This window comes from Stigmatopora argus, chromosome 14 (assembly GCF_051989625.1).
Source record: "Stigmatopora argus isolate UIUO_Sarg chromosome 14, RoL_Sarg_1.0, whole genome shotgun sequence".
Classification (NCBI taxonomy): Eukaryota; Metazoa; Chordata; class Actinopteri; order Syngnathiformes; family Syngnathidae; genus Stigmatopora; species Stigmatopora argus.
This window is the reverse complement of record NC_135400.1, coordinates 14,259,758-14,287,672: the sequence shown is the minus strand read 5'-3', so window position 1 is coordinate 14,287,672 and position 27,915 is coordinate 14,259,758. Positions and strand designations below refer to the sequence as shown.

The window sequence follows — 27,915 nt, the reverse complement described above, 5'->3', positions numbered from 1 at the left end:
TTTTTTAAGGAAAAAAGCCTTACTATACTATGTCGTTTTTTTAAGAAGAAAAGCCTTACTATACTATGTCGTTTTTTGAGAAAAAAAGCCTTACTATACTATGCCGTTTTTTGAGAAAAAAAGCCTTACTATACTATGTCGATTTTTGAGAAAAAAAGCCTTACTATACTATGTCGTTTTTTTGAGAAAAAAAAGCCTTACTATACTATGTCGTTTTTTTTGAAAAAAAGCCTTACTATACTATGTCGTTTTTTTAAGAAAAAAAAGCCTTACTATACTATGTCGTTTTTTGAGAAAAAAAGCCTTACTATACTATGTCGTTTTTTGAGAAAAAATGCCTTACTATACTATGTCGTTTTTTGAGAAAAAAAAGCCTTACTATACTATGTCGATTTTTGAGAAAAAAAGCCTTACTATACTATGTCGTTTTTTTTAAGAAAAAAGCCTTACTATACTATGTCGTTTTTTAAGAAAAAAGCCTTACTATACTATGTCGTTTTTTAAGAAAAAAGCCTTACTAAACTATGTCGTTTTTTTAAGAAAAAAGCCTTACTAAACTATGTCGTTTTTTAAGAAAAAAGCCTTACTATACCATGTCATTTTTTAAGGAAAAAAGCCTTACTATACTATGTCGTTTTTTTTGAGAAAAAAAGCCTTTCTATACTATGTCGTTTTTTGAGAAAAAAAGCCTTACTATACTATGTCGTTTTTTAAAGAAAAAAAAGCCTTACTATACTATGTCGTTTTTTAAGAAAAAAAAGCCTTGCTATACTATGTCGTTTTTTGAGAAAAAAAGCCTTACTATACTATGTCGTTTTTTGAGAAAAAAAGCCTTACTATACTATGTCGTTTTTTGAGAAAAAAAGCCTTACTATACTATGTCGTTTTTTGAGAAAAAAAGCCTTACTATACTATGTCGTTTTTTGAGAAAAAAAGCCTTACTATACTATGTCGTTTTTTGAGAAAAAAAGCCTTACTATACTATGCCGTTTTTTGAGAAAAAAAGCCCTACTATACTATGTCGATTTTTGAGAAAAAAAGCCTTACTATACTATGCCGTTTTTTGAGAAAAAAAGCCTTACTATACTATGTCGATTTTTGAGAAAAAAAGCCTTACTATACTATGTCGTTTTTTTGAGAAAAAAAAAGCCTTACTATACTATGTCGTTTTTTGAGAAAAAAAGCCTTACTATTCTATGTCGTTTTTTAAGAAAAAAGCCTTACTAAACTATGTCGTTTTTTTAAGAAAAAAGCCTTACTAAACTATGTCGTTTTTTAAGAAAAAAGCCTTACTATACCATGTCATTTTTTAAGGAAAAAAGCCTTACTATACTATGTCGGTTTTTTTTAAAAGCCTTATTATACTATGTCGTTTTTTTAAGAAAAAAGCCTTACTATACTATGTCGTTTTTTAAAGAAAAAAGCCTTACTATACTATGTCGTTTTTTAAGAAAAAAGCCTTACTATACTATGTCGTTTTTTTAAAAGCCTTACTATACTATGTCGTTTTTTTAAAGAAAAAAAGCCTTACTATACTGTCTTTTTTAAAGAAAAAAAGCCTTACTATACTATGTCGTTTTTTTAAGAAAAACAGCTTTACTATACTATGTTGTTTTTTTTAAGAAAAAAGCCTTACTATACTATGTCGTTTTTTTAAGAAAAACAGCTTTACTATACTATGTCGTTTTTTTTAAGAAAAAAGCCTTACTATACTATGTCGTTTTTTAAGAAAAAAGCCTTACTATACCATGTCGTTTTTTAAGAAAAAAGCCTTACTAAACTGTCATTTTTTAAGAAAAAAAGCCTTACTATACTATGTTTTTTTATGAAAAAAAAGCCTTACTATTCTGTGTCGTTTTTTAAAGAAAAAAGCCTTACTATACTATGTTGTTTTTTTAAGAAAAAAGCCTTACTAAACTATGTCGTTTTTAAGAAAAAAGCCTTACTATACTATGTCGTTTTTAAAGAAAAAAGCCTTACTATACTATGTCGTTTTTTTTTTAAAAGCCTTACTATACTATGTCCTTTTTTTAAAGAAAAAAAGCCTTACTATACTATGTCGTTTTTTTTAGAAAGAAAAGCCTTACTATACTATGTCGTTTTTTTATGAAAAAAAGCCTTACTATACTATGTGTTTTTTTATGAAAAAAAGCCTTACTATACTGTCGTTTTTTTTTAAGAAAAAAGCCTTACTATACTATGTCGTTTTTTTAAGAAAAAAGCCTTACTATACTATGTCGTTTTTTTAAAGAAAAAAAGCCTTACTATACTATGTCGTTTTTTAAGAAAAAAAGCCTTAAAAGTACAACGCGCTTTAATGCCATGCAAATTTGGAAGGATTATGTCAAGAAGACGTGAACCAATTCATTTTCTGATGGCCATCACTCGACATTACTTTTTTCAGTCTCGTCGCCACCCGAATTGGTTTGGTGATTGTCTATCTCTTTTTTTAATACTGAATAAGAGACAATAATGATGTCAATATTGCCATCGATCATCTCCAGATGTTGTTTTTCAGGAAACATTTATTATTTAGCATTGAGCTACTGTGCCGTCTAAAGTGGAAGATCGTCTAGTGTAAGTTTTGTTACACATCAACAACCACTGCAGAATCAGGTGTGTGGAAATTTTTCAGTTTGTTTTTCAGGAATCGGCTCAGAGTTTCGGAAAAATTGGACAAATCTTTAAAAATAGGTTGTCGTTTTTTAAAGAAAAAAGGCCTTACTATACTATGTTGTTTTTTAAAGAAAAAAAGCCTTACTATACTATGTCGTTTTTTAAAGAAAAAAAGCCTTACTATACTATGTCGTTTTTTAAGAAAAAAAGCCTTCCTATAGTGTTTTTTTATGAAAACAAGCCTTACTATACTGTGTCGTTTTTTTAAGAAAAAAGCCTTACTATACTATGTCGTTTTTTTAAGAAAAAAGCCTTACTATACTATGTCGTTTTTTTAAAGAAAAAAGCCTTAGTATACTATGTCGTTTTTTTAAAGAAAAAAGCCTTACTATACTATGTGGTTTTTTAAAGAAAAATCCTTACTATAAATGGTCCTTTTTTAAAGATTTTTTTTCTGCCAAATTTCCAATATCAGTCTAATTTCACTTATATTAATTTTAAATGTTAAATGACATCCTAAATAAATGGAAGGAAAAACAAACCAACAACAAAAGATAGGCAAAAATTACAACGAAGCAAAAGAGATAATTTTTTTATTAAAACTCCACTCAGAAATCATTTCCAGATCAATCTTTGTGCTCAAATTTATGGCCACGATTTCAAAAATAATATACAGAGAAAAATCTACCTATATCTATAAATGACTATTAAATAACCTTCATTGTCTAGTTTCCATGAAAAAGTCAATTTCCCTCCCTCGGTATCGAAAATACACACTTACTCGCAGTAAACAGAAGAACAAAACATGCACAAAGACATCAATTTAAACGGAAACTCTCTCAGAACACCAAACATAAACATGCCGTCAAAGAATGCAAAAACTGCGTGAACTTTTTAATTAACGACCTGATTATTGAAACTGGCTCTTCATCACAAAAATATATTATTTTAATTAACTTGCATACTAAACACCAAACACAAAGTCAAACAACTAAACGGTACAAAAAAAGCGCTGTTGTCTTCAAACTTTTCATAGTCTCGCTACGTTAATAAAGGCTACATTTAAAAATATATAGTTTAACATTTCGATGAAGGCAAAAAAGGTGAAACCATTTCAAATGGGCTCACTTTCACTCAAACGTTAGGACAATTTAAAACATCCAATCAGCCAACCATGCATGTCTTTCTATTTTTTTGTATTTAACATTTGGTATTTGTATCTTTTCAGGTTAAGAAATGCCATTCACTTCAAAAGCAAAGGCATTTTGCGTGTTAGTATGCTCGAACTCGGACTCCGAAGACGGTGCAGCGTGCCTTCACAAATTTTGCAAAGAAGGCACCAACTACAAAACCAATTAGGACTTTGCAAGAAAAAGGCTGTAATGTGGGTTTTCCATTCTTGCTCTTCTAACACTCTGACTACGCGGGAAGGTTTCACCAACCTGCTCCACTGTCTCTGTATTTGCAGAGAAACTACAAGGAAAATGTGCATTGAAAAGGTTCATTTGTTTTAGCTAAAATTATAGGTGCTACTTAATATCAGATCTCATGTCCTAGTTGGGCTTATGGCATTTTACCCTTGAAAGTGTTTGAAGTTAAGCAGGGTTTGGCCTAGGTTAGTACTACTTGGATGGGAGACTACCTGGGAGTACCAGGTGCTGTAAGGTCTTATGTTACCAAGGGGGATTAGCTCAAGTGCTCACTAAACCTGTGAAAGGCAGTGAGGTCTAAAATATAGACATTGTATAAGGGGGACGTGGCCTAAGTTTGTTGTGTACCTCGGCGACACATGTTGAATTTCAAACTATTTTACCACAACGAGACTTAATGACCTCCCACCCGATCAGCCCGACATGTACCCGGGCAACTGCTGGGCCTTCAAAAGCTCGCAGGGCTACCTGGTGGTGATCCGTCTGTCGGCCATCGTCCGACCCACCGCCTTCAGCCTGGAGCACATTCCCAAAGCCTTTTCCCCCAGCGGCAACATCAGCAACGCCCCGCAGAACTTCACCGTCTTCGTAAGACATTTTGCCAGCGTGGCTTTCCCCGTTTGAATCTCCTCGCCTGACCTTTTCTGGCGTGGCAGGTGTCCGGTCCACTATGAACATTCACAAGGTCGAACACAAATAAAGCACACCGAGACAGATGAGTGACATTTTGAAGCTTCTGCAGAAGGAGAGTACGGAGGTGGTGGGTCCGACGACTCTACTTCTATAGAAAATATTTTACTTGGGGCAAGATTTCATGACATACAAATTCTCTGTTACAAAGATGCATCGCGACAGTGACACCGATGATGGTGGTGATACTGATGATGTTAAAGGCTACATACAAATATATAAACAAAGGACATACCCTATTACAAAGATGCATGGTTTTGAAACCGATGGTTGTGATGTGGATGGTTTCTATGACATGGGCATGACACGGATTGAAGGTGATGTCATAGATGTGAAACATCATTTGATTACTTTTCAAGATTATTTCACAGCAGGGTCTGGACGACGAGTACCAGGAAAAAGGCGACCTGCTGGGACGTTACACGTACCGGGAAGACGGGGAATCGCTGCAAACCTTCCCCGTTCGGGTCAGAGGTTATTTTCACGGGTGTCATTTAAAACTCGGCCCATGGATTGCATAGGAGACAAAAGTTCCATTCACAGAGCGTTTCAAGTTTGAGGGTGTAACGTTTGGCATTTCTAACTTTCGGGTTGCCAAATTTCGGCGTAAACACAACATGACACAGGGTAACAGTACGTTAGCATTGCTACATTAAGGCTAATGTCAGTGAACCCGCCCGCCAGCAGACCTCAGCTACCTGGGGAGGAAACGGACGAAGACGTTGGAAACGTTGCACTGAAGGAGCTCCTGCCAGACGGCGGGGCCCCTTTCCTACTTTGCCCCGCCCAGCCCACCAGTCACCCTTTAAACACTACAAACCACTGAAGCCGGAGGGCTCTTTCTCTTAAGGTCTTTTGTTCGTGAGCCAGTGCCATTTTCGCGTGGACTCTTTTTAGCTCGCAATCTTTTAACATGCGCCGAGTGTAAAAATCACGTGCCTGGATCTCCTATGGCAGGGGTAGGGAACCTATGGCTCGGGAGCCACATGTGGCTCTTTTGATGGTTGCATATGGCTCTGAGCTAAAATAGGAACGTCACATCGGCACTGTGGCATTGACTTTTTTTTCATTAGAGTCTTCTGCATCTATTCTCTCATTAATACTCATTGATATTCATTGAGTAGCAACAGCGTAACAATGTTGTCAAAAGAATTCAAAGACTTTTTGTACTTTAAAAGGGGTAAAATGACTAAAAAATTGGCACATTTTCTTGTATTTTGACTTTTAAATTGTCAGTATGGCTCTCAGGGAATAACATTTGAAAATAGTAATTGTTTATGGCTCTCTCTTTCAAAAAGGTTCCCGACCCCTGTCCTATGGGCAAACCATTCAGAATGGGAAAGTGGTTAGAATATTTTTGTTTTTTTTACCCTGTTGCCATTTACCTTGAACAAATGTAACGTGTAAATATATATTTTCGTCCAACATATTTATCTGCTTTTTATCGACGGTGAGCCGCTGTTTTTGTCTCCGTGTCATCCGGTTTGTTTGGGATGCACTGCAGGATGTGGATGGCCTCAAATGATGTACATAAAGAAAAAAGGTCCCCCGCAATTGTATTTATTAAGAGGTATAAAAATCAAGGATTATGCTTTAAGAGTTTAAGCCATGTATAATTTGTGAAAAGCTTTTCAGTGCATTTTGGAAGCATCTTGTTTAATTTTTTTTAAAGATAAAATGGATATTTTTGTTTTGTCAAAAAATGCTTTGGATAATGTTAAAATAAATATTTTAATATTGAATGCAAGCCTTCACTCAAGGCTTTCCTGTAAAAGACTACCATGTAGAGTAAGGCTTTTTTTTTACATTTCAAAATGATTGACATGTTCTCCACTTTATATGCTTGATACATTTAATTTTCTGTTTTAATGAACAAAAACAAATATAAACACGTATCTGCCAGTTTTTGAGCTGAATTAGACTGAGTACCAGTAACTGTTAACCGGAAAATCATAAGGTTTTTATACGAGCGTTGAATGACGGCTCGAAACGGACCAATAAGTAAAGCGTCGGGCCACCAAACAGGAAGCAGCAGTGGCGTGACGTTAGCGTGACGACGACGTGATGACGTTGTTATAGGAAGGAAACGGACCAATAACTAGGACCCGGCAACAGCTCGAAAGTTTCGAGCATCCGCCGGGTCCTAAAGCCCGACTAGTTTTTTGGGTTTTTTAAATTGGTCCGTTTCAAGTTGAAAACTGCTTTCTCTGTTCGGTGACCGCCTGGTTTTGTTACTGATTGGTCCGTTTCGAGTTGAATAATGCTCCCTCTGTTCGGTGGCCCCCGTGTCTTAAAGCTGACGTTTTATTTATTGGTTTGTTTCGAGTCAAAAACGGAGCAAAACGAAAAGACTCGGGCGTTAGGACCCAGCGGCCGCCGAACAAAAGAGGCAGTTTTTCTGCCTCCTCTGTTCGGTGGCCGCTGGGTCCTAACGCCCGAGTCTTTTCGTTTTGCTCCCTTTTTGACTCGAAACGGACCAAGTCGAAAACTGCTTTCTCTGTTCGGTGGCCGCCTAATTTTGTTACCTATTGGTCCGTTTCGAGTTGTAAAATGCTCCCTCTGTTCGGTGGCCCCCGGGTCCTAAAGCCCGACGTTTTATTTATTGGTTTGTCTCGAGTCAAAAACGGAGCAAAACGAAAAGACTCGGGCGTTAGGACCCAGCGGCCACCGAACAAAAGAGGCAGTTTTTCTGCCTCCTCTGTTCGGTGGCCGCTGGGTCCTAACGCCCGAGTCTTTTCGTTTTGCTCCCTTTTTGACTCGAAACGGACCAAGTCGAAAACTGCTTTCTCTGTTCGGTGGCCGCCTGGTTTTGTTACTGATTGGTCCGTTTCGAGTTGAATAATGCTCCCTCCGTTCGGTGCCCCCCGTGTCTTAAAGCTGACGTTTTATTTATTGGTTTGTTTAGAGTCAAAAACGGAGCAAAACGAAAAGACTCGGGCGTTAGGACCCAGCGGCCACCGAACAAAAGAGGCAGTTTTTCTGCCTCCTCTGTTCGGTGGCCGCTGGGTCCTAACGCCCGAGTCTTTTCGTTTTGCTCCCTTTTTGACTAGAAACGGACCAAGTCGAAAACTGCTTTCTCTGTTCGGTGGCCGCCTGGTTTTGTTACCTATTGGTCCGTTTCGAGTTGTAAAATACTCCCTCTGTTCGGTGGCCCCCCCAGTCCTAAAGCTGACGTTTTATTTATTGGTTTGTTTCGAGTCAAAAACGGAGCAAAACGAAAAGACTCGGGCGTTAGGACCCAGCGGCCACCGAACAAAAGAGGCAGTTTTTCTGCCTCCTCTGTTCGGTGGCCCCCGGGTCCTAAAGCCCGACGTTTTATTTATTGGTTTGTTTAGAGTCAAAAACGGAGCAAAACGAAAAGACTCGGGCGTTAGGACCCAGCGGCCACCGAACAAAAGAGGCAGTTTTTCTGCCTCCTCTGTTCGGTGCCCCCCGGGTCCTAAAGCCCGACGTTTTATTTATTGGTTTGTTTAGAGTCAAAAACGGAGCAAAACGAAAAGACTCGGGCGTTAGGACCCAGCGGCCACCGAACAAAAGAGGCAGTTTTTCTGCCTCCTCTGTTCGGTGCCCCCCGGGTCCTAAAGCCCGACGTTTTATTTATTGGTTTGCTTCGAGTCAAAAACGGAGCAAAACGAAAAGACTCGGGCGTTAGGACCCGGCGGCCACCGAACAGAGGAGGCAGTTTTCGACTCGAAACGGACGAATAAGGAAAGACTCGGGCTTTAGGACCCAGCGGCCACCAAACAGAGGAAGCAGTGGAGTGACGTCGACGTGCTAACTTGACGGTCTTTAAAAAATACCATGTTATATAGTAAAACTATTTATTTAATGACTATATGGTAAGGCTTTTTTTCCTCACCAAAAATGACTATGTATACTAAGACTTGATAAGAGAATGTTGAATTGTATTGAATGCTTTTATTGTCATTATACAGTATAATGAGATTTAAAGATATGAATATAGTAAGACGTTTTTTTCTTACAAAAAATGACTATGTATAGCAAGTATTTGTTTTTCTAACATAAAATGACTATGTATAGTAAGGCTATTTATTCTTACAAAAAATGACCATGTATAGTAAGGCTTTTTTAAAAAAAATGATCATGTATAGTAAGGCTTTATTTCTTTAAAAAATGTATAACAAGTATATTGTTTTCTTACATAAAATTACTACGTATGGGAAGGCTATTTTTTTCCTCCAAAGAAATGACTATGTATAGGAAGGCTTTCTTTTTCTTTTAAGAAATGACCATGTATAGCAAGGCTTTTTTTAAGTGTCCATTTCACACGACAAACAAGTTACCCACACGTGTCAGACAGCAAAACCATTACAATAGTCCTACAATATGTTTTATATGAAAAATAACATCACCAGTATATATTTTTTTATTTTTTTTGTGAGTGTTACACATACAAAGGCTGTTTTTCCTGAAAAAAAGGACCATGTTGTAAAGTATGGCTTTTGTGTGTTCCAAAAATGTCAAAGTATCGTAATGCATTTTCTTCTACTAAAAACAGATTTGACTTGAGATTTGGGTTGTTTCATATCTATTACATGTATTGGCATCCTTTGCACCTTTGAACCCAACACCCAGGTCTTCAGAACCGTCTGACAGCCCTGGTTGTACTTATTTGTGACAAATAAAAATAGTCTCCATTAAAATCTCCCCAAGTTAAAATGTTCACACATCTTTTACAGCGGAAGGAAGACCATTCTCTTGCGTTCCTCCTCCTGCGACTGCTCAAAGATGGCCTCCATCTCCTCCATGTAGCGATTGGTCTCCTCCAGCACCTTCTCGTAGCGGGCTCGCACCTGCGCGGGGACGCCGGCAGTTCATTTCCGAGCGCCTGCCCGCCCGGGGGCGCTTGGGCTCCTCACCTTGCGGGTCTCCTGCTGGACCGCCTCCCGGTCCTCCCGAATCTTCGTCTGATTGTCCGCCGCCACGTTGCGGCTGGCCTTGTGGTACGCCCGTCTGGCTTTGTCCAGCTGAGCGCACGCGCAAAATCACGGTTCAGGAAGCCAGAAAAAAAAGATCTCGACGGGTTCAAAGACGGGCCACCTTTTTCAGACGTTTGGTCCACGGCTTTTGCGCCTTGGCGTAGCCCGTCTCGGCGTGCTGCGCCTCCTTGAAGCCCCCGAAGATCTTCTTGGCGAAGGCGTCCTTCTGCCAGCTCCGCGGCTTCTCGGCGTCCTCGGCCACCAGCGAGCGACAGACGGACGCGTGCAGGATGTGCGTGTGTTTGTGTGTGTACGCGTGCGTGCGCATATATACAATGTGTGTCTCACACAATGAAATCTGATATTTTGAGTAGTACCTATAATTTTAGCTAAAGTTTTTAAAGTGTTTGCTACAATTGGTGCAGAATAATCTTTTTTAGCTGTTTTTTAATAAATTGTCAACAAATGGAATACAATTCAGTTATGAATGCGCAATTTACAGCAGCTCAAGAACTTTACTAAATAACAGATATGAAATATCCTGTGGTGGCCCAGCAGTTAGAGGGGTAAGCATGTTGGCGAGTGCGCTTAGAGTTCGTTTAAACATCACACTTCGTTTGACACAACAGGTAAAATTGCATTGGTTAGCATCGCACTCTGCGGTTAGAATTAACGGTACGTCAGCTAGCGTGAGTTCAACGTGGAGCAAGAATGACAGAATGTCTCCTCGATATTTGGCCAGACGCCAACATAAAAAGACACGCTGAAAAATGCGCTTGTAAACGGAGATGTGAAGCTCGCCTATGTTGTCAAATCCTGGGACGGAAATTGCCCAAGTGAGAGCAAACACATTCCTTGCAGTTTGGTCGGAACGAAGAAAGCCTACCGTGAACTTTTCCGGTTCCGTCCGGCACAGGGTAATCTCCACTTCTACTCAAGCGGTGCTCCGGAACGGCGAGTTGAGTGTGACGGTGGGTTCCCGGGGCTGGACGGGCCGTCTGTCGGTCATCTCGCAACCGTTGTGTCGGGCGTTCTCTTCGTTCATGTGCGACACTTCGGTGGAGCCGGGCTCGAAGCCCGGTGCGGTGTTGGCCACGTGCACCACGTGGACCTTGTTACGGGCCTTTTTGCTTAGCAGGCAGCTGAAAACTTTCTTGAAGCCCTTGCGAAAGTGCTTGGAGACCAGCGCGTAGACGATAGGGTTGACGCAGGAGTTGGCGTAGGCCATGCAATGCGACAGAAGTCGGAAGGCGTACGTGGTCCGGTTGAAGGGGAAGTCGCCGTAGAGGTAGCAGAGGATGACCACGTGGTAGGGCAGCCAGCAGATGCAGAAGAGAACGGTCACGATGAGGATCATCTTGGTCACCTTGCGCTTGGCTCGCTTGGACTCGGTCATGCCGTCCAGGGGGTCCACGGCCGTCCACAGGTACTTGATAGTGCGCGTGTACGACAGGCTGACCACCAGCACCGGGACTACGTAACCCAGCAGGAAGGTGCAGGTGTCCAGGAGCTTGCGCTGGTGCTCGTCCCAGCCGGGGATGCACATGGTGCCATTGGCGAAGTGGATCAGGCGGTAGTAGCTGAGGTAGGGTCCGGCGAATATCAACGATAGGCTCCAGATGACCACCATGGCCGCCACCGCGTTGCACGGCGTCCTCAGCTCTCGGGAACGGAGCGGGTAGCGGATGGCCAAGTACCTGGGAGAAGATCGAACATGGATTCGTTGGGGTTAGCCTATTAGCATATTTGGGGAAGAAAACAAGGTTCGGCGAGTCGTACCTGTCGACGGAGACGGCGGCGAGCGTGAAGCTGCTGGCGTACATGGTGAGGTTGATGAAGAAGTGCACGGCCTTGCACATGAAGGAGCCGAAAACCCAGCCATCCAGCGAGTAGATGGTGGCTTGGAAGGGCACGCAGAAGATGATGAAGAAGAAGTCAGCCACGCTGAGGTTGAGGATGAAGAGGTTGGTGGTGTTGTAGCCCAACTGGCCACTCCGCAGTAGCACGGCCAGCACCAGGCTGTTTCCCACCGTGCCCAGCAAGAAGATGAGCGAGAAGACCACCGAGACGATCACGCTGGCCGGGTTTGCCGGGTAGCTCTCCGACACATTGGCCGACGCTGTCGGCTTGGTCAAATCCTCCGTGTCGGCCATGTTGGAAGTCTGAAATTGAAAGGCAACCATTAACTAGCGGTCTGTTGATCTGTGATCAATTTTGGAAGCAACAGTTTGGCAAATGGTTGATGTTATCCCCAATGTATAAAGCCATGTTTGAATAGGTTTAAACTCAGAAGACCCAATTAAAAGGCAAAAAGCAGAACAGCCTCGTGTCGTGATGTTTTTCTTCTAATAGAAATTTCAAGTGCTGAAATGTATTGTGGCTAGTCCAAAGCTTTTCATCACAAAGTGCAGTTTTTTCTTTGCTTCGCAGAAGGAGCTCTATGCGCATTTCTGAAAAGCTTTTAAAATGACATTTCATTCGAAGTTTTTCTGAGCTTTGCCCTGTGAGCTTTCCGTGGAATTGCCATAATGGAAAAATTAAACACTCACAGAAAATCTCATTTGTTAAAATATTTTCCAATAGCAATTGTTGCTTATGGCGAGTTATTGGAATTGACATATGGCGGAAACGTAAATGTACTTCACATTCTATTATGCAATACTAAAAAAATGCTGTTTTACAGCCAAAATGATTTTATGATTACAAATAAAAACTCTGGTAAAATAATACATTTCAAAATATCTTTTGTGAGTGGGAAAAAAAATCAAAATGAGAACATATTCTTTAAAAAATATTAGGTATAAATATTATTGAAGTCTATTTTATTCTATGATGAATTTAACTTATTTCAAGTAAAATGATTGAACATACCCATTTCCCCCTAAAATGACAACATTGGTATCACCCACTGACTTTTTCATCACTCATCTCTTCATTCATCTAATATGCAAACATCATAACGATGTACTTTTGATATTCATAAGACTAAAACCCCCGCCGCAGACCATTTTGCTATGCATAATCACATTCTCTAGTCATCTTGCCTATTAGAGTGGCACAGCAAAGAGCTCAATAAAAAATAAAAGCGCCGACGAGACCCTCATGAAACATTCCTGACGTGCTGTGATGAATACACATCACACACATTGGTGTGTGTTAAACTTTAAGCCAACTCTACGTTATCACGGGGACAAAAGGAAGAACGTACTTGGCGACAATTGCACTGTGAATACTCTTTTAAAAAAAAAATATTTTTAGCTGCAGCGGAGGAATTTTAGCACTAGCAATGGATGGCGTGAGACGGAATGAGGTTTACTGTCCATCTCCATCCCCCCGCAGCCAGCACATGTGTTTGGGGGGCTTAATGTAAATATTAGACTTGACAATTAAATAACACTGCCAAATAATTTCCAAATGAAGGCCTAAAGCAAAGGCGGGTTGGACATAGACGACGACTTAACAGAGAATCAGACGTAAGGCAACATCTTATTTAACCAAAAAAAATCACTGTCCATAAACTTTCCGTAAAAATATTTCACCCACCTCAGAAAAAGCCACATTTGCATCCGCGTGCAACATACCTGAATGTAGATGATAGAGTCCCAACTCCTGGCAACGACTCCTTCTGCTGCCTCCCGTTATCTGATTGCCGTTGCTATCCGCTACAAAAGACCCCGCCCCCCCACCACACACACACACACCCCCAACCCCGCACACTCACTCACCCACTCCTTTCCTCGGCGGCAAGCCACTTGCACTTCCCTGCAGGAACGAGAAGAAGAAGATGAAAGATTCTGCAGTGGCACATTCGGGGGGTCTCGGAGGAGGGGCTAGCAGTGTTTGGACGCACCTTGCGCGAGGCTGCGCCGTCATCGATGATGCTGATGCTGGATAGCGTTGGAGAGGTGGTGGAATGAGGGGGAGGACAGCTTCTGAGAAAGAGGAAACAATGCTAAGGCTGCAATTTGAATTCCAACAGTAATGACAGTTTGGCCTCGAGGTAGTAATTTAAAACGCGTCGCATCACAAACAACAAGCAATCGAAGTAGATTGCATCCTAATATCAAGACTAACTTAAAATGCCATCATGCATACGTCCTCCAACTAATAGAAGATCAATTTAAATTCCTAAATGTGGTTTGTCTATGTTGAAAATATCAGGAATAGTTAACACCAGGCCAAATTCCATGCATGAATAACTCCCAAGTGTTGTTTCTTATGTGTGTTTCTATGGCAACAACCCACCGATTGCTTGTAAAAGGCCGCCGAGAAAAGGATTAATTGCTGACCGTGAGCTGATATGTGAGACTTGTGAATTATTAAACATGGAAAAAAACATTGTTTTGCCTCAAAACAAAAGGCAAAAGCAAAAAAAAAAATTCTCCACTAATGGGAAGGTTTCCCACTAAGTTTGATGTAAAGTCACTTTTTCCAATGCAAGTTCCGCCTTTTAAAAATGCATCACGCGCACATATCAACAAGCTACAGGTAAAAAGCCTCTGTGACCAAACTGCTGATAACCTCATTAGCCTTAACACTCACGTAATCATTTCCAGGGAATTTATGACATAAAGAAGCTTTCCCTCTCTGGCCGAGCGCAGGATTGATATTGATTTCTTCGGAGTATTGTGCAAATCAATTGTACGTGAGAGTCCCGGCCTTGTTTTCTATCCCCTATGGACATTCTGCCGCGTATTAATCAGAGCCTCCGAGGAAATTAGGGATACATTCCATGCCATGTTTCACTACATCTATCGAGTTGACGTACATTTGACAAATTTAAGTTAACATACCAGGCAAAATAAAGTCTTGCTTTGAGATACGAGTTGAATTAATTCCGTGTCCACGCTTGTAACCGAACTCTAACTTATTTCAGCTCATCAAGGAAGCACTAACCACTTATTCTGGCAGAGGATAAGTTATGGGTGACAATGTGTGTCCAAGAAAAATATAAAAGAGAGTGATTAATAATGATGGTGGACGTGCAATTAAGTCCTGCAGGCTAGTCTGCAGGGAAAAGCATTATTGACCTGCAATTAGTCCGCCGCTCATCGGGAACAACTCGATGCTTCAGACTTTTGAATTGCCAATTACTAGAAAGCAGACACTAATGAAGCTCAACCTTTTGTTACTTGATCCTGACATGTTCATGGAACGTTTCCCACCACCCAAAATGAGCAAACAGACCACTTTTACAGCAATATAAAGATGACTGGAGAATGCGGAGCTCTTACCATTTTTTACTGTCCAAGTATTTCACCTGTATGAGAATGCAATTTGAAATATCTATGCAGAAGGGTTAGTAAGTGGATATCCGCAAGTCCGCACAAAACATTCCAAATAGCAGGTTTGTGTGTTATTTACTCATTGGCTGTTGAACTGAAAGGGCAGACGGTGAATGAATATTTTTGATGGAGGAAGAAAGCTATGCCTTCACTGAAAAATGGAGGACAGCATTGCTTATAACTGCTTTTTTCTTGTTGTCATCGCAACCGCAGACATTCTTACTATAGTATTCAAGTTGGAAATTGATCATTTCATTGGATACGCCAACACACATTAACTCTATGAAAGAACTAGTTTAAAAATGAGGCAACAAATTATGGAAATCAGGTACGAGGGTAAAAAAATTAACTAATTTGCACACACAGATGACTAAATTTGGGGTATAATTTAGGAAAATTATGGTTACAGATTAGTAATATATGGGTACAGTTTAGTCATCTGTGGATAAAGTTTAGTAATCTGAATCAGTGGGTACATTTTACTCTAAACTGCGCGCGTGGGCAATTGCATACTACTCTCGTCACAGCAAATCATATGGAGCGCAAAAAAATTCCCCTTTTTTTTTATAGCTGTGAGGCCGACGCGCGAACCACTCATTTGCCGGGCCGCCCATAGATATGAATCATTACATTTTATGATTACTAAATCATTTATGTGTAGTCTGATACTGTTGTGTGCCCGTAGCGAGCAATGATGATGTTGCTCACACCAGTACTCAGTGTGCTCAGGGAGGTTGTCATTCTGCCCAGACAAACAAAAAATTAGAGGGAACATTGTCCGCGGGTACATATAACTAGGGGGATATTAGCAGAAGTTGTGATTAAATGTGATATGATATAAATCGGTAGAGATCATACAGGATGATTTTTGCATTTGGCAAAAAAACTCTGTCTTCGCTAAGTAAAATGCTGTCTGCATTTTTAACGTATTTTGCAAACCACACCTCCCCAGACGTGATACACGAGGATTTTCTAAAATACTAAAATTCCGTCCATGTAATCTAGATGACAGCAGTGCGCCAAAGCTAACAAAGGAAAGTCAAAATGCCATTTTGATGAAAAGAGTACGAACCAGTTCCACGGTCACTGCTGAATTTGCTTCATCTTCAGACGGGCGGAAGCTTTCAGGTGCTCAGAGAGTTCAGTCCGTCATTCACCTATGAGAAATTCACCTAATGGAAAGAGACAAGGAGGGTGGGGAGCAGGTGCAGATTCTGCCTCAAAGGCCATGCATCACCATCAACATGACAAGTCCAGTCAAAGAGGTCAAGACTGTCTATGCAGTACATATTCATGACATAAATATTGCGCAGTGCATGTTTCCTAACTTCTCCAATATTACAAGTGCTTCTGAGTGTACTATACTCTACGATATAAAACGATACTGCCATCTGCAGTGAAAGCATGGAAAAAATGAACTTGTTTAAACCCATTTATTCATTGTTCACAGGCAGCGTTAACTTTAATGATCAGCATATATACATATAAAATATTTACACAGCAACTCATTGGTAAAAATGACAGAACCTGCTAGGCATTTGTGTGCTTAGATTTCTGTTTCGAAGGCGTCAAGGGGCGCAACTTTTGAGCCTTGCGTTGGATATTAAAGACAATCAATCCTGCTGGAAATGCACATTCCAGTTTATGAGGTGTTTAGAAAAGTTACAGCACACTTTGGGAGGGAAAACAAAAACAAAAAAGAAGCAGTGGTCCAGGATTAAGAAAGGCTGCAATTTAACAGTTTGGACTCTCGCCCCTGAAAAATAAAAAGACGATGATTAGAATGATGATTTTTTTTTCTTCCCTTCAAGATTAGACAGTGAATCTAAATGTACATTGAAGCCTTTGGAAAGATGATAAGGTGCCATTTTGGCAGCGTACCTACATGAAAGCATGCTACTGTTGGCTAACTGTTCCACATGGTACCTGTTGTCTCTGCTGCTGGCGTCTGTGTTCTTCTTCACTGGCGGCTAGGGCCTGAGCAAGCGCTAGATCTTCTTGTTCTTGTGGACTGAGCGAGAAACAAACAAACCAAAAATTCTTAAAACATGCTTACGGCTTTGGAAAAAGAATGGAATATGACGTGATACATCCATTTGCTTTTGCTAAATGAAAGGTTCTTAGAGCTCAAATTTGTTTACAGTAATGCCTCATTTATCGGGCTAGATAGGTTCCAAGACCTGCCGCAAACGGTGAATCACTGCGATGTCAGGACAGTGTTTTTGAAGTGTCTACTTAATATTATTTGGTCTTAAAACCCTCTATGGACTATCATTTAACCTATCCATTGCAATACTGTTCACTATTACTGCCCTAAGAACAACAATTGTTAATAAATAAGAATTAATCTATAATCCTTATAAAGCGTGATTTATGGGTGAGTGAGTGTGTGTGTGTGTATGTTAAGATTCTCTCGCTACGTTTGTCCAAACCCTGCAATGTAGAGAGTTGAAATTTTTTTATGGTGGTTAGAAACAGCTGTCGGATCCTAATAGACGATGATTGCATTTCTTCACCTTCTCTAACTGTGTAAACTCAATCATTTTTTTCCAAAAGAGATTTTTTTCGATAGCACAACAATTGTCTTTTGGTTCTAAATAATATGCTATAAAATAAAGATTGCCTAATGCTTTGTTGTGATGATATTCGTATCCAAGGCTATTTTCTTCTATTGTCTATCCACATTGCCAACGTAGCTTCCATAGTCTAATTAGGAGGCGTAACAACCCTCTTTTGTGTCTTACTAAGGGATGGAAGACGCTCTCCTATTGTCAGGCCTGTCTATCCTGATAAAGTGAATGATAGATTAATTCAGTCCCAAATGATGAGGGATGGCAGCATATGTTTTTTCTTCCTTGCATTTGATGCTCCTCACAGGTAAGAGATGCATTACTGAAAGTAGACACTGCCCCTTAGTGGCCAGTGAAATGATCTCCAATTTTGACTTGGCTTTTTTACCCCTCATTTCATATTTATTTTATTGTTCCTACACTATAAACTTCTTATATATCTGTGGCGTAGCAATGTATATTAAGTGAAGGTCACCTCAAGGTTGGCTGTGAGGCTGGTCTCGACTCGGCCAAAGACATTTCCAGAGCCCTTTGTAAGGCCTGCTCCTCAGTCTAGAAGAAAAAGAATTCCATTAACGCCCAATGGTCGCTTAACACCCGTGTTTAATTTTCGTACCAAGCCCGCCTGAAACGACGCCGATGGCTGCACCATATTTTGTGCCGATACAGAGGTCACCATTGGCCGACTCGCGCTGGGCAAGGAAGAGAAGGAAAGAGATGGTAAACTGGCTAAGAAGATGCCATCATCTGAAGGACGTCATTTTCAACTAATTTTTCAAATTCCATCGTGGTTTCTTAAATGGTTTGTTTTAAAACGTATTTACGATGAACAAAATGTTTCTCCCAGAACTCTTGGTTTTATGGGATTGTTAAAAAGTTCCCATTTTTATGGATCACCCTGTATAACGTATAAAATAGAAAAATTGCTCATCCAATGTGATGAATTGGGCAATTTTGGTTGTGATTTTCCTAGCTTTTAAACCCTCCCAGTCAAAACGAATCGGACGGCTATTGCCGTCAATTGTAGCCAATGAGTTACTACAAGAATACATCTTATAGTACATGATCAAAATACTCTGAAAATGACGTGATCAGGCCCTATTTCCGATCCGGGCCATTCCTAATCAAAACCTATGTCGTATCATACAAAACAATACTTGTGATTGGGGAACGTTCATTTCCTATGTTGTTTGTAGTCTTTCTTACTTGCTCGAGTGAGCTCTGCTGGCTGAACTGCCACCATTAGAAACTGATCTGGCGTGGCCTGATGACGATGCCGCAGAGGTAGAAGAAGAAGAACCCTGAGCCCGCATTAAAGCAGCATGTCTAAAGAAAAAAAATAAGTGTCACAGGTAATCAGACAAGCTATGGACTATAAGTTGAACAAGAACAGAGAATGCACAATGAAAGGGAAGAAATACATGCAAGTTGCACGGGAGTACAAATTGGATTTTTGCATTATAGTCCAGAAAATACACAAATTGGAAAAGGACCTACCCCGAATGGGACAGAGGCTTGCCGTCAGTTTTACAATCGTGATCAAGTGGGTGTCGGTGTTTAAGACAGTAATTTAAATGACACTGGTCACATGTCACACGCATCATTTCCTTCTGCTTACAGCCTCCTTGGGAACATTTGTTGGTGAAAATCTAGGACATAAAAAGTTTCATTTTATAGTACTGTTACAGAATTCTTGTATTTTTTTTTACACTTGTACACACCTTTCTTTTCCGTTGAGCCGGGTCCGATTTGCAATCCCGATCGATGTGCTCCCCGACTTTAATATCGGGCATCTCTCCTCTCTTGATGGGAATGGGGATGTTGCACAGTGGGCACACAGGAACTTGGACATCCTGAAATACCAAATTGGAATTGGCTGTAGTGTAAATAAATACGACCTAACGTGATGAAACATGATCAACGGAACTCTGGCTCACTTTTTTGTAAGATGAAGTGCATTTGTGGTGTGCGTAAGTGACGTGGTCCTTGCAGAATATTTCTTCACAGGCGTCACATTTCATGGGAAGGAAGTCTGGTGTGGGAAAAAAGTGAAAATGTTAATTTCCATAATAAATCAAGGAACATGCAACCATCTTTCCAAGTGATTTCACCTACCTAAACGCTTGCAGGTCTTTTCGGAACAATGTTCTCCAAGATCTGGAAATTCCATGACAAAGGTTTAACTGGAAAAAAATGAAATGACAATATTTTGTGAGGAATGGAAATGAAACCTGGGACCACGATGACATGACTATGTAAACATCAAGCGACTCTACCGGATGTTTCTGTCCCGCCCGTAGCAATAGCTAGCTTTATGCCAAGTCATGCTTACTTTGCAAAATAAAACACACACTATTCATTTATACATCTGAACCTTAAAGACAAGAGAATTATAGACCAAATCGACTATAATATATGTTAGGATTTCTGCCAGGGAGCACAACACACACAACAAACAAATATGTCAGATTTGATAGTTTGCCGATCGCGATCCAAACCATGCTACACCCTCGGATCAGCGATTGAGTTACATAACTAACATAGTCTAAAACTATTCTAGAATAACTATTTAGTAAAATACGATGATGACAAAACGACCACCATCGTCCGTATTACCCCAACTCTTACATGCTAGCAGTTAGCAATTGGCTAACAGTCATACTCAGAAAATCACAACAACGACGTGACGGTACTTCATCCGAAATATGACGATCGGTAGATAAACAAATGATTTATCATATTTAAGATTTGTACGTCGCAAAAGAACACGATCTTAGTGGGAGATTAGAGGGTTTATTGACTCACCAGCTCGAAAGTCGTTGCGGTTTTGGAGCCGTAGAATTAAGTACAAATAGTAAATGTGAAGGCTTATTTGTGTTAAATCTGCGATGTGCACTCCCAGTCCTCCTACAGTTGGTGAAACTAATTCTTACAGGGACGCTCAAATGTGGACATTTTAAGCGTCCTGAGGCCCCGCCCACTTTTCCACGTCACGGTGACGTGGCACGCACTGACGTCATCCGGAATGTTTTCGACCAGCCTGGAAAACTAGAAGGTTCGAGGTTTCACTAGATTGTTGACTCATCTTTGAGAAAAAAACTCAATTTATGCTCGAAAGTAAGTTTTAAGTATAAATACAATATGAGATGTAAAAAATATCGTACAAAATATAAATGGGTTTACTACTCTTTTTAAACATCTCATTGTAAGACAAAAGAAAATGTCCAGAGAGAGAAAAAAAAGTCCAATCACCAAAAAATACCTCTATGTATCCCTTTTTTTCTCTATAAACATATTCATATGAAAGAAAACACTGACATTCTACACAGTTTCCTATGTATTCCTTTTAATATGTTAAAATGTGCTGCAGGCCAATAAAAAAAACAATAGTTTGGACAGTCCCGGAATGAAGTGATTAAAAAAAACACTTTTCTGGTTTGATATTTTGGTGAAAACCTGTCACGTGTTAGCTAATGTATTTATCAGTGTCACTGCCACACAGTGGCCGCTAAAGGGCAGAATAGCTCTGTTTATGCAGATATTAGTGAAGTCCCTTGAGTATGAGATAAGATTTGAGAGGGTCAAGTTTAACAAGGGATCTTTTTTTTAGTTGGGGGTGCTTGGAGATTAGCAACATGTGCACAGTAGCCTATAATTAAACACAAAGATTAAAAGTGGGGACAAAAAAAGTCTACTTTTGACTTTTTTAATGTAATTCGGTGCAGTATTTTGAAATCTTATTCTCCTGGGTTGATGATATTTTTGTACTGCAGCAGATGGCCGAGGAAAAGAACCCAATGAGCAACTTTCCCCCCAGAAAATAAACAAATAAATAAACAAGCAACAGGGCACAGATGCCAAGTTTACACAGTGGTACATTTCTCAGGCCGTGTGTGGGTTTAAATTACATTTTTTGCCAAATCTTCTAAGAGCCATGCTTCAATACGTTCGAAAATGGAGCTGTCCCTGGTACTGAACCTGGTAAATGAGAAGATTTGGGATTATTTTCTGTGTGGGATTAAGTTAAATTGGTGTTTCAAGGTGATCATCTTTGACACAAAAAGATATATACGTTGCCATTCGCTCTAAACTAATAATTTACACTATGATTTTTGAATTAATGTTCAATAGTTAGGACTGCATTAATTCTATTACACATCAGTGACGTCATATACACTGACTGACAGTTTAACAATTTCTTATGTAAATAAAAAAACAATTACCCGATAATAATGATGTATTTGGTATTATTATTTACAGTACTTCAGTATTTTTTGTCCATTTTAAGTGACCTGAATATGCTTCCTTGTCCACTACAGATCTTATTAAAGATATGCAGGGCTTCACATTTGTATCAAAACGGACATAAAAAATGGGATCAAAATAATCCTAATAATAATAATTGCGAATCCTCATCCAGCCCTGTAATTAACAAGGTGCGAGGGAGGCAAAGGAAGAAGAGCGAAGAGGGGAGGCAAAAAAATGCAAATTACTCTGCACAAAGGCTCCTCGTAAATTGGCGTCACCATTTCTCAAATTATATCATTACTATATTTTGAAAATGTTAATCTGTTGAGCGGATTTCCCGGGGGAGTTGAGTAAATTAGTTCTATTTCCGAGGCTGAAGAAGAAGGGGAAAAAAAGGCACGTTGGCGACAAGCACCTCTGATTTGCTGATTACAATTAGACTCCCCACTTTGGGCTCCTTCAAGCATTCATAATTTTCGGCATATTAAGCATGTTTTAGCAAAGGTGATAAGTCACTTTTAATTGAAATGAAATGATTATTCTAATGGAAGTTTGGTTATTATTATTATTCGGAGGAGGCAGTAGTCAGTCCGGGTTTCATTTTTTTTTAAATTGGAAGAAAAAGAGAGGAGGGGGGGCGATGGGGGGGACAGAGGGATTTTGAAGGGCGTTAGGGTGTCAGGATTGAATGAGGTAATTTGAAGGGAATTACTTTCTCTTCTATCAAAAATGAACTGAATTAAAAAGTCCAAATCAATCGCTTTCACTTCTCCATTCTACTTTGACAGCGGCACAATTACAGATAATTAGATGGGAGGAAACTTTTAATTGTAGGATTAGAAGGAGAGGCAGAGCATTTGCAAGGATCAGAGAGAGAAAGAGAGAGAGAGAAAAAGGGGGGGGGGCATTTCCAGGCACTTCTATTATTTTATTTATTTTTGTTGCTTTGCTTGGAAATCGAATCAAAGGATTTGAGAGCTTAAAATGGCAAGCTCTCTCTCTCCCTCTCTCATTCTGCTGTTTAATTGGAAGTGCAACTAGTTCATACAAATCATCCTGGAAAAAAAACAATTAATTTAGATTTAATTCTATAATTATCACCAAATCAAATAATGTGCAACCTAATTTAGATGGTTAAAAATTAACGTGCGTGAAGTTAATTGAGTAATTAAACCCCCTAAACTGCCGCCTATTAATTTGCCTGCCTAATTAAAAATGAATTTGATGCCGTGCTGCTATTGAAGAAAGCATTGTTGGGAGAAGATGGGCATCCAGATAAGACTTGTATTATGTTTATTTTTGTCCAATTTACTTTAACTTCTATACTTAAATTTAGAGTATATATAAGGATAGTTGCTCTGGAAGATGTGAGAAGAGCAAAAAAAGTTAAAGGGAAAAGGTCAGTTTGAGAAAATGGGTATTAATCTAAGTAAAAATGAAACAAATGCCATTCAACAATGTTCATTTTAGTCCTTAAAGATCAAAAGGGAAAAAGCAGGAAAGAGGAAAAGTGTCTGATATCCAATTTTTGAGAACGTCATTCTTGCCCTGATGTCATCTACTGGCGACGCAATGTCAAATGGGAGAAAAAGACAGTTTCATCATTTAAAATGATCTTGGGGTGACCTAACTCTGCATGGGGGGATTCAGGGGGGCCTCATGATGTACCACATTAAGGACATATTTTCCCTCCAATATTTCATCATCGCCTTCTCGTCTTGCTTACGAAAATAAACATTCAGTAAGCAAACAATATACAGCAGCATCCGAGAAGTATATTTGTTTTTCTTAAGGAAACATGACAGTGGCGATAACTTTAAAGCAAATATTCCGACAATGTTACCCAGAAGTCTAAAATAAAACTAAAAAACTCAATTAATAGGTTTATCATTAATGAATAGTCTCAACCCTGATGGTAAGTTTTCAAACGATTCTGAACTTGTGAGTTCTTCTAAACGTATACGCAAATTTTTGTTTTTGTATGCAGGAGAGAGGGTCAAGTGAGACGCGGATTAAATCCTTCCCTCATAATAATATTAATTAAACCATTTGCATGCTAATAGGGTAACAATTATGGTGGCTTCTGTTGAGAGATTCAGGTTATTACAACAGGCCAATCCCGGTGTCAAAGGTCACTGAAGAAGACGAGTGAGTGGCTCTGATTTGGATTGCCGAATTTCAAATCTGATTAAAACATCTCATGACACGTCTACACTTGGCCAGCTGTAGAAAAGATTTGGATTGTGCGGAAAACATAATTCACTGTCACAATATATTTGGCGCTATATGAAAATAGGAGTCTTTTTTTTAACTCTGTGCTCCCTTTAAATGTCGTCCTATCATCATCCAACGTCCAATAACTTTTAGATTTCGGATACAGAATGGCTTCATCCTTGAAGATGCTGCTGGTGGTGGTTCTCCGAGCAGGGGGTGACCACCCGCTCCGAGCTATCCGCCTGCACGCTCCCCTCCCCGGGATCCGGGCAGTCGCCCACCCCCCTTTCCCCTCCGTGTAAACGGCAATGTAGTTCTTATCAAAGCCCTCTTGTCTTGTTGTGACAGCTCTGATATTGTTTATTGAGGTGGATGTCAGCCTTAATTAGCAATCGATACGGGAGGGGGCGGTGGGGGCGCGCCTGTGACGTCAGCGCCCATTACCGCCTCTCATTGGGCGTCGTAGTCCCCACAAGCCCGGGCTAATTATCGGGGAGGTTCATGTGGATAAAGTGGAGCTCATCTGTGCCTGGCGCACATCATGTCCCCGCCTCATCCGCCACACTCGCGCTCGCGTGCTTTTTAAACTAGGTAGGGACGAATCCCAAGCATAACCATCGCCCCCCCTCCCCTTACGCGCATCACGCATCCCTCTCACCCAGACGTCGTTTTCGAGATGATGGACAGCCGGATACTGGAGCCGCCTCACGCCCAGTTCGGAGGCTCCCTCGGCGGCGGAGGGATGGTGGGCTTCCCGTACCACCTGAGCCACCACCACGTCTATGAGCTGGCCACCGGCCACCAGCTCCAGTCCTCCGCCGCCGTGCCCTTCTCCATAGACGGATTACTCAATGGGTCTTGCGCCGCGTCCGTTGGCGGCCCCGGCGGGATGCTGGCGTCCGGTTGCGGGATGAACATAGACAATCAGCCGTACAAACTGACAGGTAAGCCTGCTTGTGAAATGCTCCTATTGCCTATTGGGGGGGGGAAATGTGGCATTTTCACACGCGATGAGCACAAAGGGGGTCGTTTTACTTCCTGACGCCCTGCAAATGTGATGCAAAAATGACAGCAGAATTGCAAGAAAATGATGCTTGGCCATGTAAACAGGGAGGTGGAATCGCGATTGTATGGGTCTAAAAAGCAAGTGTGCGCGTGTGTGTCTGATGACAGACTCGGGGGACATGGACAAGGAGAGTCCCGGGTGCAAGAGGCGGAGAACGCGGACTAATTTCACCGGCTGGCAGCTGGAGGAGCTGGAGAAAGCCTTCAATGAGAGCCATTACCCGGACGTGTTCATGAGGGAGGCTCTGGCCCTCAGACTGGACCTCATCGAGTCGAGAGTGCAGGTAAGAAAGAAATATTAATTGCCGCATGCATTCGATATTTGTTTTGATTTGGGGCTCAAGATGCGAATTTGCTTTCAAATATGACAGTTGAAAATGCACGAAAATCACTAAGTTGGATATTTTACATATGCTTAATTTTATTTTCATATTATTTGAAATGTTGTTCTTGTCTGATTGAAAAAAATGCAGTGAAATTATGACTGCATGTGCATTATATCGCCTAAATGTAAACATTTCTGTAAGGAACTATTTTATTTTGTCAATAAACAAAGCATGCAAATATTCAAGTGAAGTACAAAGTACTAAAATCAGGGTTGTTTTGAACAAGAACGGTCTGATAGATAATTTTCTTCCAAAAAAAAAAAAAGAATTCCCACTTCTGCCATGATGAAAAATAGCTCCACGCTGCTGCTTATTGTCGCGTGCGCACAGATTGGCCAATTAAAAGTCCAATTAAGGGCCCTAGCATGTGACAAGACAGCAGGAGGATTTAGTTAATTAAAACATTGTTGCGTTTAATTGATTTGTTTGGGGGAATATAATCATTAAAAAAATAAATTAAAAAATAGAAAAGTCACACTCGCTTTTTCTCGCTCTAAACGCATGCAGGTCTGGTTCCAGAACCGCCGAGCCAAGTGGCGGAAGAAGGAGAACACCAAGAAGGGTCCGGGCCGACCCGCGCACAACGCACACCCGACTACCTGCAGCGGCGAGCCCATGGACCCGGAGGAGATCGCCCGGCGAGAACTCGACCGGATGGAGAAGAAAAAGCGCAAGCAGGAGCGCCGCCTGCTCAAGGCCCAGAACAAGCACCTGCACGGGGATCTATTTCACACGCCGGGATCGGACAGCGACAGCGGCTTGTCTCACGTGACCGACAGCGAGCACGGCTCCGGCCCCCGGCTGGACCTGACCAAACTAGTCTCCGGCGAGGGGGCGTCGGCGGCGGCACCCTCGCTCTCCTCGCTCCCCTCGCTGCACACGTCCGGCCACAACCAAAGAGCACCGGAACAGGACGCCGGCTGCTCCGAGCTAGACTCCCCCGACTCCGCCCACCGCTCGAGCCTGTGCTCCGGCGGCAACAGAAGCGCCGGCTTGCAGAAACTTAACCCGTTCAGCGTGGAAAGCCTCCTTTCGGACTCGAGACCGAGACGCAACTCCGCGGCCTTGCCCGGCTCTCGGCCTCTCATCGGGAAGGGACACTTTCTGCTCTACCCTATCACGCAGCCACTGGGATTCATTGTCCCGCAGACGGCCTTAAAAACGGCTTCGAACGCCGCCGCCGACGACGGCGGGTCCGAGGATCCCGCCGCGAGGAACCCGGCGAGCGGCGTTCAGTGTCGCCGGAGCGTCTCCCCGGGGGAGGCGGACGGGGGCGGGGCGGGCTCGGGTTCTAGCACCCCTGGGACTTTGAGCCACGAACACGGCGCCGAATGCGGAAATGAACATTTAGAAGACAGTCCGCTAGAACTAACGCCGAACTGTCAGGAAAAAAACGGAATAAACCTAAAAGAAGGTTACGAGAAGGCTTAAAAGTGAGGCCAAAAATCTTTGCCACCTTAGGTTCTCTTCCCCCCTCTGAGTGTCTAGATATCCTTTTAAATGTGTTAGAAAAAACACAAAGAAACCCTCAAGAGCTGTGAAAAAAACTACTTCAACAAAAGAAACGACTATACTATTTATATACATATGTGAGACTCTTTTCTTAAATAAATTTATTGTATACAACCGCAAAGAGCTTGTTCGACCTTACCTGGCTGTAACAATACTTCCGGGTAGAACCAGCCAATCACTTTAGAGCTTTTCTTCGAGTGATGTTTTTATTTTATCGTATCATGATTTTTCCAAAAACATTATAATCATTGGTAGCAGTATAACATTTATATCATTTTCTTATAAATATTTTACCCAATCAAAAAAAAACCATCAAAACTATATTGTAAATGAGGGGCATAGAAATTATATTATAAGAACATGACCTATGGGTAGGGTCATTTTTAAGACTTTTTTGTTTATTTGGAAGGTGTTAACAATTTTTTGGGGCAGCACCAGTCAATAACGTAAACGATTTTCATCTTCCGGTAGGAAATGCAAGTTGTATTTTCTATACTGACTGCCGTAACAAATATATTCATCTATAACAGACACACACACACATGCACACACTCCAAAAGATGAAATGAGGTTAGCAGCCTGAGGCAAAAGGGAGCCGCTGCACTCCTGCAGAGTTTTGATATGAAAGTAATTATTTTCCCGGTGGCTACTTTGCGGGGGAATACGGTTTATTTTAGCTCTTAAAAAAAAGATAGGGTGTGTGTGCGTGAGGTGAGGCGAGGTGGTAATACATTACCGATTTGCCGTGATATGAAATCACATAAACTTCCAGGAATAATAGAATTAGCATGAAAAGGCCTGGGTGTCAAATTGAAATAGGAAAATAATAGCCTAGGCAGCTGCGTGCATGTGTGCATTATTGGATCGTGGGGAGGCATTTTCATGAGCTCACACTCTTTATAGCTGTGTGTATGTGTGTGTGGGTGTCAGGAGGGGAGGACCAGAAGGGGGGAAAGTGA

At 41.1% G+C, this 27,915-nt stretch overlaps 4 protein-coding genes across 6 annotated transcripts; 1 reads left to right on the top strand and 3 right to left on the bottom strand.

The window, feature by feature from the left end:
• Positions 1-9,112: 9,112 nt before the first annotated feature.
• Positions 9,113-10,004, bottom strand: LOC144088892 (protein kinase C and casein kinase substrate in neurons protein 1-like). Its single transcript, XM_077619613.1, has 3 exons — positions 9,798-10,004; positions 9,617-9,724; positions 9,113-9,550 (listed from the first exon to the last, which is right to left on the bottom strand). Exons 1-3 carry the CDS (start codon positions 10,002-10,004, stop codon positions 9,431-9,433), a joined length of 435 nt encoding a protein of 144 aa, XP_077475739.1. The 3' UTR covers positions 9,113-9,430.
• A 369-nt stretch (positions 10,005-10,373) lies between these two features.
• On the bottom strand, positions 10,374-13,339 carry galr2b (galanin receptor 2b). Its single transcript, XM_077619609.1, has 4 exons — positions 13,258-13,339; positions 11,456-11,838; positions 10,563-11,373; positions 10,374-10,492 (listed from the first exon to the last, which is right to left on the bottom strand). The coding sequence occupies exons 2-3, from the start codon at positions 11,827-11,829 to the stop codon at positions 10,611-10,613; spliced, it is 1,137 nt and encodes a 378-aa protein (XP_077475735.1). The 5' UTR covers positions 11,830-11,838; positions 13,258-13,339; the 3' UTR covers positions 10,374-10,492; positions 10,563-10,610.
• A 3,041-nt stretch (positions 13,340-16,380) lies between these two features.
• On the bottom strand, positions 16,381-20,546 carry zfand2a (zinc finger, AN1-type domain 2A). Of its 2 annotated transcripts, none has more exons than XM_077619611.1 (10): positions 20,337-20,546; positions 19,647-19,714; positions 19,469-19,563; positions 19,253-19,384; positions 19,029-19,180; positions 18,738-18,857; positions 18,148-18,223; positions 18,007-18,083; positions 16,847-16,972; positions 16,381-16,717 (listed from the first exon to the last, which is right to left on the bottom strand). In XM_077619611.1, exons 2-9 carry the CDS (start codon positions 19,699-19,701, stop codon positions 16,858-16,860), a joined length of 822 nt encoding a protein of 273 aa, XP_077475737.1. In that variant the 5' UTR covers positions 19,702-19,714; positions 20,337-20,546; the 3' UTR covers positions 16,381-16,717; positions 16,847-16,857. The 2 variants fall into 2 exon arrangements, with proteins under 2 accessions (XP_077475737.1, XP_077475736.1); XM_077619610.1 differs by having other exon boundaries at positions 16,888-16,972; positions 20,337-20,542.
• Positions 20,547-24,473: 3,927 nt separating this feature from the next.
• Positions 24,474-27,185, top strand: uncx (UNC homeobox). 2 transcript variants are annotated; one of them, XM_077620082.1, is made up of 3 exons: positions 24,474-24,937; positions 25,167-25,342; positions 25,964-27,185. In XM_077620082.1, exons 1-3 carry the CDS (start codon positions 24,670-24,672, stop codon positions 26,873-26,875), a joined length of 1,356 nt encoding a protein of 451 aa, XP_077476208.1. In that variant the 5' UTR covers positions 24,474-24,669; the 3' UTR covers positions 26,876-27,185. The 2 variants fall into 2 exon arrangements, with proteins under 2 accessions (XP_077476208.1, XP_077476207.1); XM_077620081.1 differs by having other exon boundaries at positions 24,477-24,937; positions 25,952-27,179.
• The last annotated feature ends 730 nt before the right edge of the window (positions 27,186-27,915 follow it).